Source organism: Motacilla alba, chromosome 1 (genome assembly GCF_015832195.1).
Source record: "Motacilla alba alba isolate MOTALB_02 chromosome 1, Motacilla_alba_V1.0_pri, whole genome shotgun sequence".
NCBI lineage: Eukaryota > Metazoa > Chordata > Aves > Passeriformes > Motacillidae > Motacilla > Motacilla alba.
In genome coordinates this window covers 23717101-23733993 of record NC_052016.1, presented here as the reverse complement: position 1 = coordinate 23733993, position 16893 = coordinate 23717101, and the positions used below count along the sequence as shown (strand labels likewise).

At 38.4% G+C, this 16893-nt stretch overlaps 1 protein-coding gene across 5 annotated transcripts in view; it reads left to right on the top strand.

Moving 5' to 3' along the window:
- LOC119702185 (amyloid beta precursor protein) overlaps window positions 1–16893 on the top strand; it is a 208268-nt gene that overhangs the window by 166847 nt on the left and 24528 nt on the right. For all 5 annotated transcript variants that reach the window (XM_038139812.1, XM_038139805.1, XM_038139797.1 and 2 more), the window contains one exon: window positions 13773–13994. In XM_038139812.1, the coding sequence (XP_037995740.1) occupies window positions 13773–13994 (222 nt within the window). The remainder of the gene's footprint in view (window positions 1–13772; window positions 13995–16893) is intronic.

Genomic DNA, 16893 nt, shown 5'->3' with positions numbered 1-16893 from the left:
AGTTCCTTTGAAGATTTTTCTAAGTGTTTTTAGAAGCAGCTGCAGAGTCAAGATGTCTGAAGACTTCCTTTAATCATCAGGCCCAATACCTATTTGAGTGGAGGTCAAAGTTAGTGCTACCTCAGCTGGTTCTGGTCTTTCAGCATTTATTAGACTAATTTTTGATTCTTTGTTTCTAGCTTGTAATTTTGACCTGTAGTCAATCCACAGCCTTTCTGCATTTCTTGCCATGAGTTGAATTAGGATGCCGTTTCCAGTCATTCTGTGGTATCTTCTTAAGAGGTTTAATGGTTAGTTACTAGTTTCTTGCCACAGGCTGACAGTTCAAAACCACAACTGGTGTGGTCTGGGGACTGATACAGCAAAACAAAAACATGCTCTTGGAGACTTTGCAAAAGCGAAGTTTGTGTCTTGTCTTGTTTGGTGCTATTCCTTTTGTGATTGTTTTCTTCATCCTCTCCCTTAAAATGCTCTTTTAATATGTAATTAGTAGTGTCTGTCAGACTGCAATGGGACTTCTCAGTGTCTTTTTTTCTGTAACTCTTCCTTGTCGTTCTGTCTTAAAATTTATCTGATGGGAAGAATTCCACTTTCAAAAATGTTAAAGATGTTGAAGCAATACTTAGGATTTCTGAACCTTTATTTGAAGTTGGGTTGCGCTGTCAAGGTATCAGAATAATAAAGGCTAGTTGACTTACATTGTGTCAAAAGCTTATTTAAAGGTTTACAAGAGTATTGTAATGGGATCATACAGAATGGTATGGTGTAGTTCATATCAAGTAAGAACAGTAATTACCTTGTAACTCCATTTGACTGTGTTAGACTAGAAAATTCTTGAAATTGCTTTTTGTTTGTTTGTGGCAGCTCTAGGGCACTTAATAGGAACCAGTTCTAATCTTCCTCTAAAACTAGAGGCAAAAATACTGGTAGCATCTGATTGATGCTATAATGTCATGCATCGGAGTACTTATAATGTCTTAATTTTTTTTTTCCTGGTAAAGTCAAACAGTGTTGTTGAAGAATGGGTAAATGAATTAGCACTCCACGATTTATCTGCACTGAGACAGACCATGTTCAGTGAACTGGCATAGAGAAAAATAAAGAATAATCACTAGTGGTGCTCATCATCAGGGCAGTTAGGTTTTGCATTAGCTGACGAATGTGCTTCATCCAGACAATGTAAATAGAGTGAGCATTTGCAGTAGTTGCAAAAACCCATAGCTGGGGAAAGTTGGACAATTTCTGTTCAGTTTTATACTTTCTGCTATTCTAGAGATCAGTGGAATTGTCATTTTTAAATTGCCCCAGGCACTTGGCTAGTACTTTGTAGGGGAGTGTTCAATATTGGATGAAACATCGTCTTTGCCAAAGCAGAAGTATTGAATTTCCACCCTCATCTCTTTAAAACCAGCACATTTTTCTGTGACAGCAAGTATTCCATTGAGATTTGTTGATATCTACACCACAGAGAAACTTCTCAGCAAACTTTAAACAGTTTGTGGAAGCAGGACAACAGTATGTAGGTATTACCAAAGATTCTGTAAAACCTGCCTTCTAGTTTTAAGTAGCCTGTTTGGTGTGTCTGGAGTGTATCATACAAGCCCATGTTCCTGCCCTTCTGCTCTGCCCTTTGTGCCCATAAGTGTAATGCAACTGGGACAAGCAGTCAAAAGCAGCCTTCGGAGAATGTGTATTTGCACAGGTATGCTGAAGTGACTTCCAGCACTAACTACACCTGTGTTTTCTCCCCGTAATTGATTTGACATATTTATGTGTATCCAGTCACCTCAGCTTTTCAAAGAAAAATTTGAATTTTCTATTAAGTGTTTATTTACCTTTAATATTCTCCCTTGAAGGCCTATAGCATTCAGTCAAAAAGATGGTTTGTTAGGATTCTAGCAAAATATATATTGTTGCATCAGTGATTAAAAATAGCAGAGTCCTTCCACAAAAGCAAATGAATTCTGTATTAAACTTTCCACAGCAACTTTGAGATAGATTTTGTATGCTTAAATATTGACATATGGCCCAGGTGGAGTGCCTGATGAGCAATTAAGACCTTTTCCACCCAAGGACTTTGGTTTTTAAAGCATTTGACTAATTAATATACATATATATATACACACACACTCTGAAGCTTTTTTTTTCCCCAAGTGTTGTTTTTTTACTTTAATTATCACAAGCCTATAGCCCTTTAAGCGATCCCATTTTGCCACTTTGTTATCTCTATAAAATATTTTTACAATTATTTAAATACCATAAATAATAAGATGCCATTTGTTTGAGAAGGCAATGTATGACGTTTATGTAGGAAATTAGCCAATGTCACAAAAGCACAGAATGCCTGAGTTTGGATGGAACCTCTGGAGGACGGAAGGACATCTGCTCCATTCCCTCTACTAAAGCAAGACCACTCATAGCCAACTGCCAGTGCTTGGTCATCCTCACAGTGAAAAAGCATTTTTAAGAGACTCAGCTCTGTCTGCCAGTAAGATATGACCTTTGCTTCAATATAGGAGAGAAGAAAAAAAATCCTGGAAATAAATCCAATGTTTTCTCCCTCTAAGCATCTCTTATTTTTTGTCAAGATTATTTAACTGTCAAAGAAGATTAGGTGGAGAATTGTAGATGGTTCAAATAGATATAAATTGCACATCACTGACGCTGATGTTCTGAAGTGCTTTCATTAGCAATGTACTATATCCTCCCCATCCATTTATAGCTAAATGGGCTATTGTGTGCTATCATGGGCACTAATGTTCTCCAGAAAAGACAAGAATCCTGATTTTTGTGGGCACAAGCCCTCTTTCCATCTCATAAATATTGTGAACATGACTTCAGTCAGTGAAAGAGCCAGTTTCCTCCAGGGCGCACAGATACTGGGAAAAGGATAAATGACTTCAGGTGGCTTTGGATTGAGGCGGCATTTTCTTAAAGGAAAGATATGGGACATCTTGTCTTCCAGTTCAGAAATATAATCAGAATAAAAAGTTAATAGTAGTGACTAAGTTTATTAAAAGAATCTTTTCCTTTGCTTTGAGTAATGCTGTTCTGTTTCACCTGTACCTTTAAAAAATCTGGCCTCATGATCCACGTCTTAGAACTGAAAACTGATAATAATCATGGACTTGTAAATTATAAACAAAGTAGTTTTTAAATTTTCTGAGCATCTGCTATTTCAGTGAGTATTTAAATCTTTCACTCTGAATAATTTATTTGCAGGAGGGTTTAAAGGTGTTGCTTTGGATTTTTCAGGAGCTGATGGTGAGAGCACTCTGCCCTGCATTGATAGATCCTTCTTGATGACCTTATTTTGTGACCTTTCCATTACTTTAGCCTGAAGTATTTTTTCATAGACACTTCTCTTTTAATAGAAGGTTGCCATCCCCAGTACAGATCTCACAGGGAGCTCATGATCATGAGACCACTCTGGGCTCACAGTGGCAACAGGTTGAGACTGAGACAGTGTCCACTTAACAACTTCTTTTGATACCCCTCTGGAAGAATCGACAGTCACCTTGTGCACAATGGAAAAAAATACATTAGACTTTGAGTAATTGTCCAGTTATTGGTTGTATTCTTTCCTATTTTTCTTATTTTATTGGATACATGTGGATTTGATCAGGATTTTCTTCTTAATCACCGGTCATTTTGTGGAGTCATGAATACAATAGACTGGGAAATTCTGTCTTGGAGAGCTTTGTTTCCGTGAGGAGTAGGATTACAATTATATGAAAATGTTGTATTTAAAGGAGTGTGTATATTATTTTAAATTGGTATACTGGATATATTTGATTTTAAAATGCATTATAGGTCAGCATTACCCTATAGCTACAGATTTGCTCATAAACATCTAGTTTAATTCTTTCCTGTTCTTTTGTGTCTTCCGTGAAAAGTCTAAAGCCAAGCACTCAGTTTTGAGATGATACAGATAAAGCATGTAAGCATGTGGTGATACTAACATGTTCTCTTTAAAGCATGAACCAACATGTTCTTTTTAAAGACTTTTTAAAGTCTGCTTTTAGTCTTATGAAGCAGCCTTTCTCATTAGTATTTCCTGATAATTGCTTCTCATGTTATGCTTTAAGGAGTTCATATGTTCGTTTATCACATTTAAGATGTCTTTTTTTTTTTTTTTTGATAGATAACTTCAGAAAGTCTGAAATTGTCTTCCAGTTGTCCAGCTTTCAGATATGATCTGAGAGCAGGTGACTTCCCAAGTGCATAGCTCCAGTCAGAGGGGAGTCACTGGCTTTGTAAAATGTTGCCTGATTACAGAAATCTCATTATACTGAGCAATTGGAGATTTTTTTTAATACACTGAATATATGTGTAATTTTTTTCATAAATCTGTCATCCTAAATCAAGTTCATTATGCCAATGTCCACGAATACTGAAGCAGCCCAAAACTGTGGTATCACAAACACTCTAACATCTTCTGCTTCATTTATGCTGTTGAATGATGGATTTTCTTTTCCCCGTTAACATGTTTTGGAAACACAGTTGTGTCATTCTATGTGATTCACTCTAAGATCAGATTCCTAGTAGGAGGTCTTGGACTGTGAAAGAAACAAAGGAGTCATCCTAATTCTTACCTGCTGGCAAATTGCAAGTCTCCATTGACAACCAGTTACATACTTGTAATATTAGCACAAGGTAATATAGTTTCATATATAATATATTACAGAGCTAGTGTGTCAGTCTCTGGAATTGTTATCCAAAGGGATTTAAACGCTGAAGTCTGAACTGCATCACTATGGGCAGGTATCCTGAGGGGGATGGCAAAATAAGCCTCTAATGCCAATGGTGTACCAAATTTTGTTTTGAAGCATAGCTTGCTTTCCAGAAGTGCAGAGAGAAAATTCACATCTGTTTATTATGATCAAGAGTATCTGTGGTGTTTTTCGTTGGCAAGTTGTTACTGTTGGGATAAAAAAGGAAAAAATTACAGAGGATATGTGATTTTACTGAATGGCTGGGTTGATGGAGATGTTGCAGTAATGTTCTGCCAGTTCCCATGAACATAGGATTACAAATGATCTTTCCTCAATGCAGCTTTCTCCTGCCTGTGATTCTCATATACCCAACTTCACTGAAAAAATGCATTTTTCTGAGTAGTGGTGCCTGGGCAGGGTTCCAGTTCTTGCTCTGTTCTGCTTACTCCTTTTAGATCATGTGTATGAAAAACAGCATTAACGGCATCAGAACTGGCCACATCCCACTTCATAGATATATTTGGTAAATTTAATAAATGTATCTCTTTAGATTACTCTGGCAACCTTGGATATATCTGGCCTATCAAACACTAAAACTGCAGTTAATAAATAGGCAAAATACTTATTATCTGGAGCAAGCACTGCACAATTCCGTTCTATAAATTTGGATTTAAATTTAAAATATTCTCAAGGGTATCAACTGCTGATGCCTATTTTGGCCTTACCTAGAAACAGAGGCCAGAAAAAGTTAAAAGGATAAAAGCAGATATATTTAATGAAGGGCCTTCAGGTACATTAATGGCAGACGAAGCCTCCCCATGGGGCTACACCCAAAATGGATGATGGTCCACGAGTTTTTCAGACAGATATAAGTTTGGTCTATTAGCACATCAGGTGTTAATTCTCCAATTACAGCTTCCCCCCGTTTGCTCCCTTCTCCCCCGATTCACTTTTATAATTTTCGGGGCCTGAGGCAGATGGTGTTCTTGGATCTCAGGCCTAGAAGGATTGCTTTGTCTGACCAAAATATGAAGATAATTAGCTAACACACTATATGGAGTTCAGAGTTATACACTAATGCAGTACAGGATATGAAAAATATAAAAGCTAAAATCATAAAGCATTAGTGCAATAAGTCAGTGTTCAGCTTTTTATATTTTTTATGGATTATTGAGTGCTTCCAAGATGACACATCAGAAATTGTTGTAGTAGTCACAATCTGACCTTGAGAAGTGTTTGTAGAAAATTATAGGTAACTGACTTTTTTCAGGTGTCAGAAAGTGGTAGTTTTAGGTCCTACTGCAGTTTTAAATTGTATTGTGTATAGTAAGTTTGGCAAGTAAATATAATTTTTTTATCAGTAAATAAGACTGAAAAATAATTTATAAATAAAGTAAATAATTATTTTCAGAAAATTAGACTATATAATTCTGTAAAATATTTAAAAATATTTTTTTGCAGAGTAATTTCACTTATAAGCCTTATCAGGTACTTAAGAGGGAAAGTTACTTGGCTTTTTCTACTTTACACAAGCCTGAGCAGGAATAATGATTGCTGATTCATCTGACTGTAATATCAGTGACAATTGGTCAGGCTGTTTATTTGTTTTAATTTAGACGCTTCAGCCTATTTTAAAGACTTAATGATACGTTAATTCAGAATTAAACATGGACTTAAATTTAAACTTTGAGAGTTTGTCACAGTGACTCCTGTGGATCAGGATGATGATATACAATATATGTTCTGGATTATGGTATAATTTCAATTCAATTTTTTCCCCAAGTATTTCCTAATCTTATCTTGTCTACCTTCATATTAGGTTGTTTCCATGCCTTACTTGGAGAGGACCTGTCTAATTTAACCAAATTCAATGAGGAGGGCCTGAGAGGAAGGGAAAGACACAACAGAAATTGAAAAAAAGGCATGTTGTGGAAGAAAAGAGCAGGGTCTTTCATTTCTGTTAAGTAACTCTCAGAGATGATATAAGCTTCAATACTCTCTGCTTTGAAGTGAGGAGGAAATGCAGGTATTAATCAGATGACTGGCTGTTAAATACCAAAAAAATTATTAACGTGCACTTAGCTATAGCCATATGTTGAGATTTAATTTTAGTTAATAGATAGTTTGTGTAGTTGTCAGATAACTATGGGTCTGCAGTAATAAAGTTTCTGTCACTGAAGGGAAAGTCTGTCATACCAGGCTTCTAGGAAAATTAGACAAAAATTCAGACCATGTGTTTCATAGCAGGCTGATTTGCTCAGAGTGCTCAGTAATTGCATTGCGACATACAAAACTAAATTTGCATTGAAGTCCATCCCTAAGGAAATGACACAGGTCATTTTGAAATCAATCAATTACTTGGTGATAAGTTTGTATCCTGAATTGGATTACCCAAGCTTTAAAGACTGTTCTGTACCAGAAAACCTGTGATTTACCTGCGCAAGGACAGTATCTCTGTATATTAAACATCTTTGGGGGTTTTAATGATATAAGACAAAATGTCTGCAAGATAGATTTAACTGAAACATTATTCCATGTACCTGCTGACAGGAGGAAACTCACTTGGGTTGTTTTTATGATGTGATTGGGGAAACAGCAGGAAACAGCAAAATCTACAAATGCTGAAATAGAAGGAACAAGAAATGGGAAAGAAATGGAAGTGCTAAAGTGGTTTTTTTGAAAATGTAGTAGAAGCATGTTCTTTTTAGCATGGTTCTAATTATTGTAGCTATTCTCAAGTTCAAATGTGTATTTTTTCTAAAGTTAGGTTTTCTTAGCCATCAAGGTGTTGTCTAAGGCTATGGGATGCTTATTCTCTTACTAACTTTTTAGGTTAACTTTTTCATGATATCTTAAATGTTCATTTTCTGAGAATTTGAAAAGAGCAAACTCTTTTCAATTTATTGAACTAGGTTTTCATACAAATAGGAAATTTCTGAAATGTGGATGGTTTTTGGCTGCTGTTTGCTCTTACCTAGTGGTGGTATCTCTGAGGGACAGAAAATAAGAACTATGACATGCTTTTTTCCATGGTTCTTGCTCTTTCTGTCTCACTTTAGCCATGAGGGAGAGACATATTGCTCTGAAAGAGTTTCCAGACAAAAAGACCTGTGGCATAATTCACAGGCTGTCGAGGAGGTGAGAAGAAAACTTAGATCTGATGGTGTGGTCACATTTCTCTGTCAGTAAGGATCTGAGCACTGAAGGTTGGGCTCATTTCCAGTATTTCATAGGAATCATCTACCATGTCACTCCTCTTTCATCATCCTCAAAGCATGCAGGCAACAAAGGCACTTCTCCACCCTCCAGCAGGCAGTTCACTTTCAGTAACATCATCATCAGTCTCTCTACATTATATTTTATTTGTACTATACAAGTGAATTAGTTCAGCACTGAATACCACAGAATTGTGTTTTGTGGCTTGATAATGTTATAATTATGACTCATGGCAGTATGCAACATCATGATCATACACTGTTTGATTCAGCAAAACATCTAAAAATAACAAAATACTTCAAATTCAGTGGATCTTTGCTCTTTGTGGTAAGGCACAGGAGGTCTTGTTTTCATATTTACCAGTTTTGGAGAGTTTTGACTCATAGCTGACAAGATACAGACACTCAAAATTAGTTTCAAACCTGACTGCAAATGCAACTGCTTTAGAAAATAACATTGAATTAGCCCATAAAGTAAGAATGCAATTGAAAGCTGCAGGTAAATATGTTACCTCTTGCCACATGTGCTGTAATAAATTATTGTGTTGGTGTTCTTAGTGAATCCTAATTGTGACATACAACATGTGCATGATTTAAGCTGCCTTCAGACTGGATTAAGGCAGTATGTGTGCCAGTGCAAATGAAGCTGCTACTGTGACTCAATTGCTCTGTAATTTCTGCTATTAAGAAGAACAGGGAGGTTGCTGACACTTTAGTTTTGTCACTTTGAAAGCACATGCTCAAAAGCTAGTACCTTTGGGAAAAACACGTGTTCAGTTCAGACTGAGTGGTCACTGATGATAAGTGAGGCAATAAGATTCTGCATTTGTATGAGTTTATTTGAGCTGATTTCAAGCCCATCTCTGTTGGATCAAATATGTGTTCTACCATATAAATGGCATTTTACAAAGGAAATTTGATGTTGGGTCAAAACTATAGCATATAATTTGGTGATATTTTAACTAGTCCTAATTAGAGGTGTTTTGGGTACGCTTCATTTCTAATCTGGTTTAAGTTGTTTCCTAGAACTCCACAATTACAATTGCCAATTTTAAGGCTGCTTTTCAATTAAATTCAATAGTTTTCGCACATAATAGTGATTGCAGACCTTTTCATGTAGTAGGTGGGCTCCTTGAAAACACAACCAACATTATAATTATTTTTGGAAATTTTAAACAAACTATGAATGAAATAAAAATTATGGTTTGAAAGATAGCTAATGGGTTGTTGGCATTCCAGGACAGCAAGAGAAGCTGTTCCATATGAAATTCTTGTCATTATAGCTGTGCCAATTAAGGGCTGGGAAGTATGTCCAAGAGTTCAGCATTAGAAATAATGTTGTGTGACAGCAACATTAGATAAGATTTTAACATAACATGGGTTTGCCACTCAGAGACACCATCAACTTTGTTGGGATTTGTCATATCTTTTCTAGCACAATGCTATCTGCAAAGATTTGCAAGCAGAATTGTGGTCTTGGGGCATTGTAGAGAAATAGCTTCTAACAATACAGTATCTACGAGAGGATTTTGTAGTAAATTTTATTTCTCTTCTTCAGCTCTTTCTTTGCTTTTGGCTCCATTTGCCTCTTTGTGGGATAAGAGAATAGTCTTGAAAGTAATTTGGAGTGGTATTACCCTTTTATCCAGTTCCCCAAACATATTTCAATTTAGTTTTTCTAGATGCTGTTGTTGAGGAGTATTGACCCATGAGGAGGCCTGCAGTGAGTCCAAGAATTAGTGAAACTTGCTTAGGTGCTATGAGAAGCCCAAGAAGCATCTTCATAAAATACTAGAAGTGAGCCTATCTCTCATCCTGAGAAAGAAAAAGTTTAGGTGCCTGAAGGAGAATTTTGAGTGGCTGGAGAATCAGCAAATGTGTGCCCTCACACCAAATTCAGAGCTAGTGGGAGGTCTGAGGTCCCAGCTGAGACCACTCTCTTCCTAAGTTTATGGTTGCTTTTGAGCATATGCTCTCAGAGGGCCAGAAAGATTTGCCATCCTCTTTATTTTTCTCAATGGCAAGGCTTAGCAGAATGCTACAAGGAGATAATAAGCCAAGCAAAAAACATTTATTATAGAAAGATTCTCAGAGTGTTTTTGATCTGTTGGTTTGATGTGAGATGAAATTTTGCTGAGCAACCTAGGATCTCTCTATTTTCAGCACCTAATGATAAGATATTCGTAGTACAAATACATCCCCTGAAACAGTCTTGAATGCACATCCTAGCCTCTAGCTGTGTCTGTACTCCCTGCTTATTTAGGGATTTGTCTTTTGCACAGTGAGGGAGTTGAGTTGGCAGCTGCAGATGGAGGAAGTACTGTGTCAATGAATAGATGTATGGCTTTCCATTAGCGTAACTGATGGTTCAAGTAGCCGTCAATACTTGGAACAAAATCAGCCCTGAAAAATTCATCTTGGACTTTGCCAGTCTTATCAATAACTGGAAATCCTAAGGCAAGCTCTTTTTAGCAGTTTAACGATTGAAGCAATTGTTTGTTAATCATTTGCTCAATGCAGACACAGTGTCAGTGTGATGGATTCCAGCAGCTTCTATGCCAGGCACAATTTCTCACTGTCATTCAGTGTCTGATTCATCCTGTCAGATGGGCTTGACTCATGTAGCCATTGTTTTCCTGTTTGTAAAATGGATGTGATCATAATCTGCTGGTTGTAATATCTGTCTGCCTCACTTGAGCTATTGTGCAGGTCAGTTCCTTTCCATGCTGTCCGCCACAGCTGGGTGGAGGACAATGGAGCTGGCAACGATGTGCTCCCAATTGGGTAGCCTTGAGAGAGACCTTGTGTGTGATCACTCCCAGCCCTCAGAAATTTGGGGATAATAATGATATCATGATGGGAGTTTGGAACTCCTCTCTGTCAGCCTGGCAGGCACAACCATGCCTGCACTGTGGCCTCTCCTGAGTTCTGTACCAGTCCTGGTGCTGCTTCTCCACTGCCAGAGCTCAGGTCCTTCCTTCCCCTCTGTGCACCATTTGTCCTTTTCCAAGGGCGGGAGCTGTCTGCGGGTGACAAATGTTGGCAGCAGAGTATGGACAGGAGTTGTACAGGATAGGCACTGCCCAGGGCAAAGGAGTGGCTGGGGCACAGCTCCTCCAGGCACAACTCCACCATCCTCTGCCACTGCTGCCTGAGCTCCAGGTCTCTACAGTTGCCCCACATCATCCTCTGGGGATGGAGAGAACAGCGGGAACAAGAGGAGCTGTGCCCCAAAACCATTGCAATGCCCAGGTTTTGAAAGGTCTGTGGTCACAAAGATGCTCAGTACTGTAGCACTCTCTCATGTGGTCCATGATGATATGGTAGTAGTGTTCTCAGCTGCTATCATCTGTGGCACCCTGCAAGGTACATGGACACCAGACTCCTCCCTCAGGCCACTAAAATCCAGCTCTTTTTTGTAAAGTCTTTTCATCCATATCTAATGAAAATTAACATGTCATGTGATAATGTCTGCTCAGAATATCAAGGTACTTCACCTGTCTCTTCTGATGAAAGGATGTGGTTTAAATTGAAAAAGGAGTAGTGTAAGTGCAGTTGGAGATAAAATCAGATTTAACTTCAATGCTGAAGATTTAGTAGGTGTCATAAAATAGTACTGGTTTCAGTAAAATGAACATGAAAAGAAAAACAATTCAGTGTAATTGACATAGGCTTTCTATACTGTGCTAGTAAGTCATTTTAATGGGCAAATTAAATCACAGAATTAAATTTTGTATTCATATTAGTCTTACCATCTGCTCAAGTAATTACTGTTTAAACTGGAAAATTTATTTTAAAATGTTATTTTGTAAGATTCAGAACCCGTGTTTGCCCCAGAGCTGAGGCTGCAACATTCTTTTTATTTTTGATGTTCTGAATTCAGTGTTACGGGAATAGGGTGGCAGAGAATTTCATCAGTTATCTCAAGGTGGCCTTTGAGAGATGAATTACAGAGCAGAGCCCTACTGCATCATAATTGACAGAGGCGCTGAGGCAGTGGCACCTCTAATGCTCGTGAGGTGGTATGGGTCCTTTCTTGAGGGTGCTGCATGGTTACATTGTACTTCTGTGGTATGAAGCTTCATGGAGTAAAGCTGGGAGAAACATAACATTCAAAAGATTTTGCTGAGGTTTTCTAAAGCTGTGATGTGTATAGAAACTTAGATGCCCTTCATCACTCATATTACTAGGAAATGAGTGAGCCCCTATGGAGTGGCATAAAGGGTTTAGCAGCAGAGTGGTGATTCATGTCCCTGACTTGCTACGTGGTAGAGATTTGGGTGTGAAGTAGTGACAGTCAGGAGGTCCTTAAGGAAGTGCAGAGAAGACAGTCCTAATAAAAGCTGTTGTATCATCAGCTGCCATGTGTGTTCTCATGTGGTCACTTGCATTCTACCACAGTCTCCTATTATGAACTATTTAACTCTGTGGCACGTGCTCACTATTGGTGCCTTATCAGCAATTATTGGTCTGCATTGCAATTTCTTGCTTGAATGTCCTCTTGTGCAGCAGGTTCTCTCAAAATACTTGCAAATAGTATGTTTTTTCTACAAAAACAGATGTCGGTGAATCAGGGCAGATCAAGAATGGAATTGTAGAATAGTTTTGGTTGGAAGGGACCTTTAAAGATCATCTAGTCCAACCCTCTCTGCAATAAGCAAGCTCATCTTCAACTAGATCAGCTTGGTCAGAGCTCTGTCCAGGCTGGCCTTGAAGGATGCCAGGTACAAGGCATCTACCACCACCCTCCTTGTAAAAAATTTCTTTCTTATGTCTTACGTACATTCACTCTCCTTCAGTTAAAAACCATCATCCCATGTCCTTTTGCTAAAGGCCCTGATAACAAGTTTGGCCCTTTTGTCTTATAGGCCCCCTCTAAGTATTGAAAGACCACAGTAGGATCTTCTAGGACCTTTCTCTTCTTCAGGCTGAACAGCCACAGGTGTCTCAGCCTGTCTTCATAGCAGAGATACTTCACCCTTCTGATCAGCTCTGTGGCCCTCTGGACTCACTCCAACAAGCCCATGTCTTTTCTGCACTGAGAGTAGAGGAACTTTGATGTGAGAAGGGAGTAGGAATAATGAAGCACACGCAACCTCTGAGCTTATTTTTAACGCAGAGTTGAACAGTCTGTCCTATACACCTGATGGAACTGAAAAGTGCTTTGATTGTTCTCACCTTGCTTCAAGAAAAAAAACTCCACAGCATAGATAATACTGCGTAGCATTAGGTGCTGGTAGCTTGTAAAATAATTTGCCTGCTACTATTACTACTAGTACCAGATGTCTACTACTGCTTTTTAACAAAGAACTACTTCAGTGTTATGATGAAGTTATATATGTTAAAAAATCAAATGTTTCTTCAGATTTTTTGTGTTATAGTAAACCAAATTAAATACAGTGACTGTTGTGGAGATTTAGGAATTAAGAGTTGTGATGAGCTTTGGCAGTGAGCATTTAGGAGGAAGGAGAAATTACAAATACATTCCTTCCTGTGGATCTCTCGCCAATTGACTTACAAAAGCATGTTGAGATGAGGGGAATTGTTTTGTGCTTCCTTTCAAAGTGATTGGGAAGAGCCAAGGAATGTATATAGCACAGACCTATGATCTATTATATGGCGGAAATGTGGGTAGGAAACAGTATTGAGCAACTGTGGTTGATGTTTCAAAAAAATGCCTTAGCTGCAGTGCTTATCATGGGGTTTTGACTATTCTAAGCCTTACTATTTATGGTAGGAAAACAATGTCACAACAGTGAATTCTTACTTGAGTAGCATTGAAAATAGGTCCTTGGATATGCTGGCCCTTTTAGATAGTTTCTGCATTGAAATTTCCTTGCAGATGAATTACTTCAGAAAGAACAAAACTACTCTGATGATGTTTTGGCCAATATGATCAGTGAACCCAGAATCAGCTATGGAAATGATGCTCTTATGCCTTCATTGACGGAAACAAAGACTACAGTTGAACTTCTTCCAGTGGATGGAGACTTCAGCCTAGACGACCTTCAACCATGGCATCCCTTTGGAGTTGATTCTGTTCCAGCCAATACTGAAAATGAAGGTAAGTGCAATGGGGGGAGAAACCACAGAACTTTCTGAGCTGAGCTTTGTGGTTTCTGTTCACATTATTCCCTGAAAATTAAGTGTAAGTAGGATAGAGGTTCTGAAATACACATTTGGAACTGGTCTGCTGTGTCAGTTGTGTCTCTTTGATGGAATAGAAAATCCTGACTAAAATCCGTAATTTAGACACACAATAAATTTCAGAGTTGAGCTTACTTGCCTTCAGAAACAAACCATAATAAAGTCTAGGAGATTATGAGTAACAGTCGTATAAGACACACAACAATGACTGAAGGGGGATAGATACGATTTTAGATTTGTGCCTTGATGAAACGAGTGTTTAAGGTAGAGCTTTTTATTTGCTGGCATGAAAATTATTACAGTTCCAGCATAATCCTAGCAGACAGGTAATATTATTTCATTCCCTACACTGGTTGTCTGGAATGTACTGCAGAAATGTTCCTACATGCACGTCAGTACAACTTGGCTAGTGAAAATATTTTTCCTGACAAGTATTATATGTTGTTCATGGACTACTTCAATGAAGTGACTGCATGCTACTTGAATAATCCATGTAGAATCTGGAATTGGTAGTTCACTTAGGTGTTGGAGCCAATAAATCAGAAACCTGAGGGACTTCGGTCATGTCATTTAAGTTCCTCCTCTTGCCTTTGTTATCCTTTCTTCAACTGCACTGTTAGTAGTGCTAAGTTAATCATATCAGTAAAAGTTTGATACTGCCAAGCCACAGTACATACAGAGCCTGGAACTGCAGAAGTCTTCTCAGGCAAATCTGTGATTTGTAGCTGAACTGCACAGACATTAACATCCTCCTGAAGTCTTTTGAAACCACTGGCTTAGGCTGTACCTGCTCTCAGAATGAGTTCTGAGATCATTCTTACACAGTTAGTCTCATTCCAGCGTGGTATGTGAGTGACTGTGAGCAACTGGGTGTGTGGGACATGGATTTGCCAGGTCTGGTGTTGGTGCCAGGTGAAATCAGTGGGATCAGAAATAGATTTGCAATCAAAGTTTGTCCCAAGGAGACAAGCCTTGATGGGAGAAGGCTTGAGAAGCCTAGCATCAGGCAAAAGAAAAGACCTGCACAAAGGTCAATGAGGCAGATACTCAACAGATCTGAGAGGAAGAGGAGAGGCTGGTCAGGAATAGGGCTAAAATCAGAGTACCAATGAGTCAGCACTGCGAGTTAGGAACCAAGTAAAAGAGCAGAGCCAGAGCAAACTCAACAGACCAAGAACCAGAAGGCAGGAGATTGTGACAAGGACTCCAGCTGTATCTGAAGGGCACTTGCAGCCAAGTGGCATGCCAGGCAATGAGAGCAGCTGGCTGGAGCACGTCGGGCACTGGCAAGGGGTACAGATGGCTCACAGACTGGCAGGCTGAACCTCATTTTTCCTGGGGAAGGAGCTGCAGTTTGCTCTAACCCTAGTGCACATATCAAGGCTGTCTGCCAGGAGCAGGTCACAGTCTAGCTCATGTCTGTCCTGCAGGAATTTTCAATTGCAGCTCTTGCTCCAGTTTTCTTCTGTAGCTGAGGCATCCAGGGCATCAGTTTCTATACCTGTTGCCTGCTTTCATAAAACATGGTGGGGATTAATTATTTTTGATGTCTCTCCTCCTAGCTTCCAAAATATATTGATTTCAGTCACCAGGTTTAGAAGTTATTAGGTAGACAGGTACCCGCAGACATACCCATAGTTTAATCACAAAAGTGTATTTTTTCCTTCAGAAACCTGTCTAAGCTCAGGATCTAATAATGAAAGGTACTTCAAAGTGACTGAATTCCCACAGGCAACTATACTGAGCATGGTTCTCCTTTTAAAATGTATTGAGGCAAATAAGAAATAAAACTCTCCTGTCTGGAATACCCTTCTTAATTATTAGGTCTGTGTGTTTTAATGCAGTATGTGGTTTGTTGCAGCACTTATTCTTTCATGCCTCCAAGTTGTTGGGGTTTAGTTGTGGTTTTTTATACCAGGGTTGTATTGTATTTGTCATGAACTTAGTGTGACAGTCAGTTCAGTTAGGCTAACCATTATAATTGTTCAAGTACGCACAGTTAGAAGTGGAAATCACTTGGTGACTTAAACGTCTTCAAGTCCTTCCTGTTTCCCCTTATAATTCTCTGTCCTCTACCCAAACCACAATGTTCTTAATGTGATCATTGCCAAGATATGCCAAGAATACCTTCTTTCTTTAGAGACCATTTCTATACCTTTGTCCATAGCATCAAAGAGGAATTTCACAGCTTTGTTTTTTTTCCTTTGTGTTTGTCTCCCACCTTGTTGTTCCAGAACCCCAGGACTGACCATGCCGTTTGTCTTCACTTCCCATGCCTGTTTTCTTCTTTGATAGTGGTGTTACTTCAGGCTTTGTCTACCTTGCTTCCAAAATTATGTTTCTGTCTTCTTATAAAATGGTTTGGAAGTAGCAAAAAGTTAATAACAATTGACATATTTTTCTCCTCCTTTTTTTCTCCCTCTGATAAACTGATGAAGTTAAAATACCACAACCCTTCCCCCTAACATTTCTTGTTATTATTAGTTCCCATGCCTGTTTCCTTCCATGGCCATGATCTAATCTCAGGTTTCACCCTGAGATAATTATAGAGATATTAATAATGTATTGTATTGGTATGTTGCCATGTAATCTTAAGGTTTCATAACTCCATTTGAAATTTTCCCAATGAAAACTGCATGTTTTTAAGAACAGGTTTTATGCAAATAGTTTATTTTCCTAGAATTGCTTCTACTGACTGGTAAGTGAAAAATAGTCTAAAAATAAATAGACTTTGAAAGTCTAACAATACTCAGTATTTTCTGGAAGTATATTCTCACTTGTTTTCCCCTGAAGTAGTTTCCCTAGAAATGTTGACA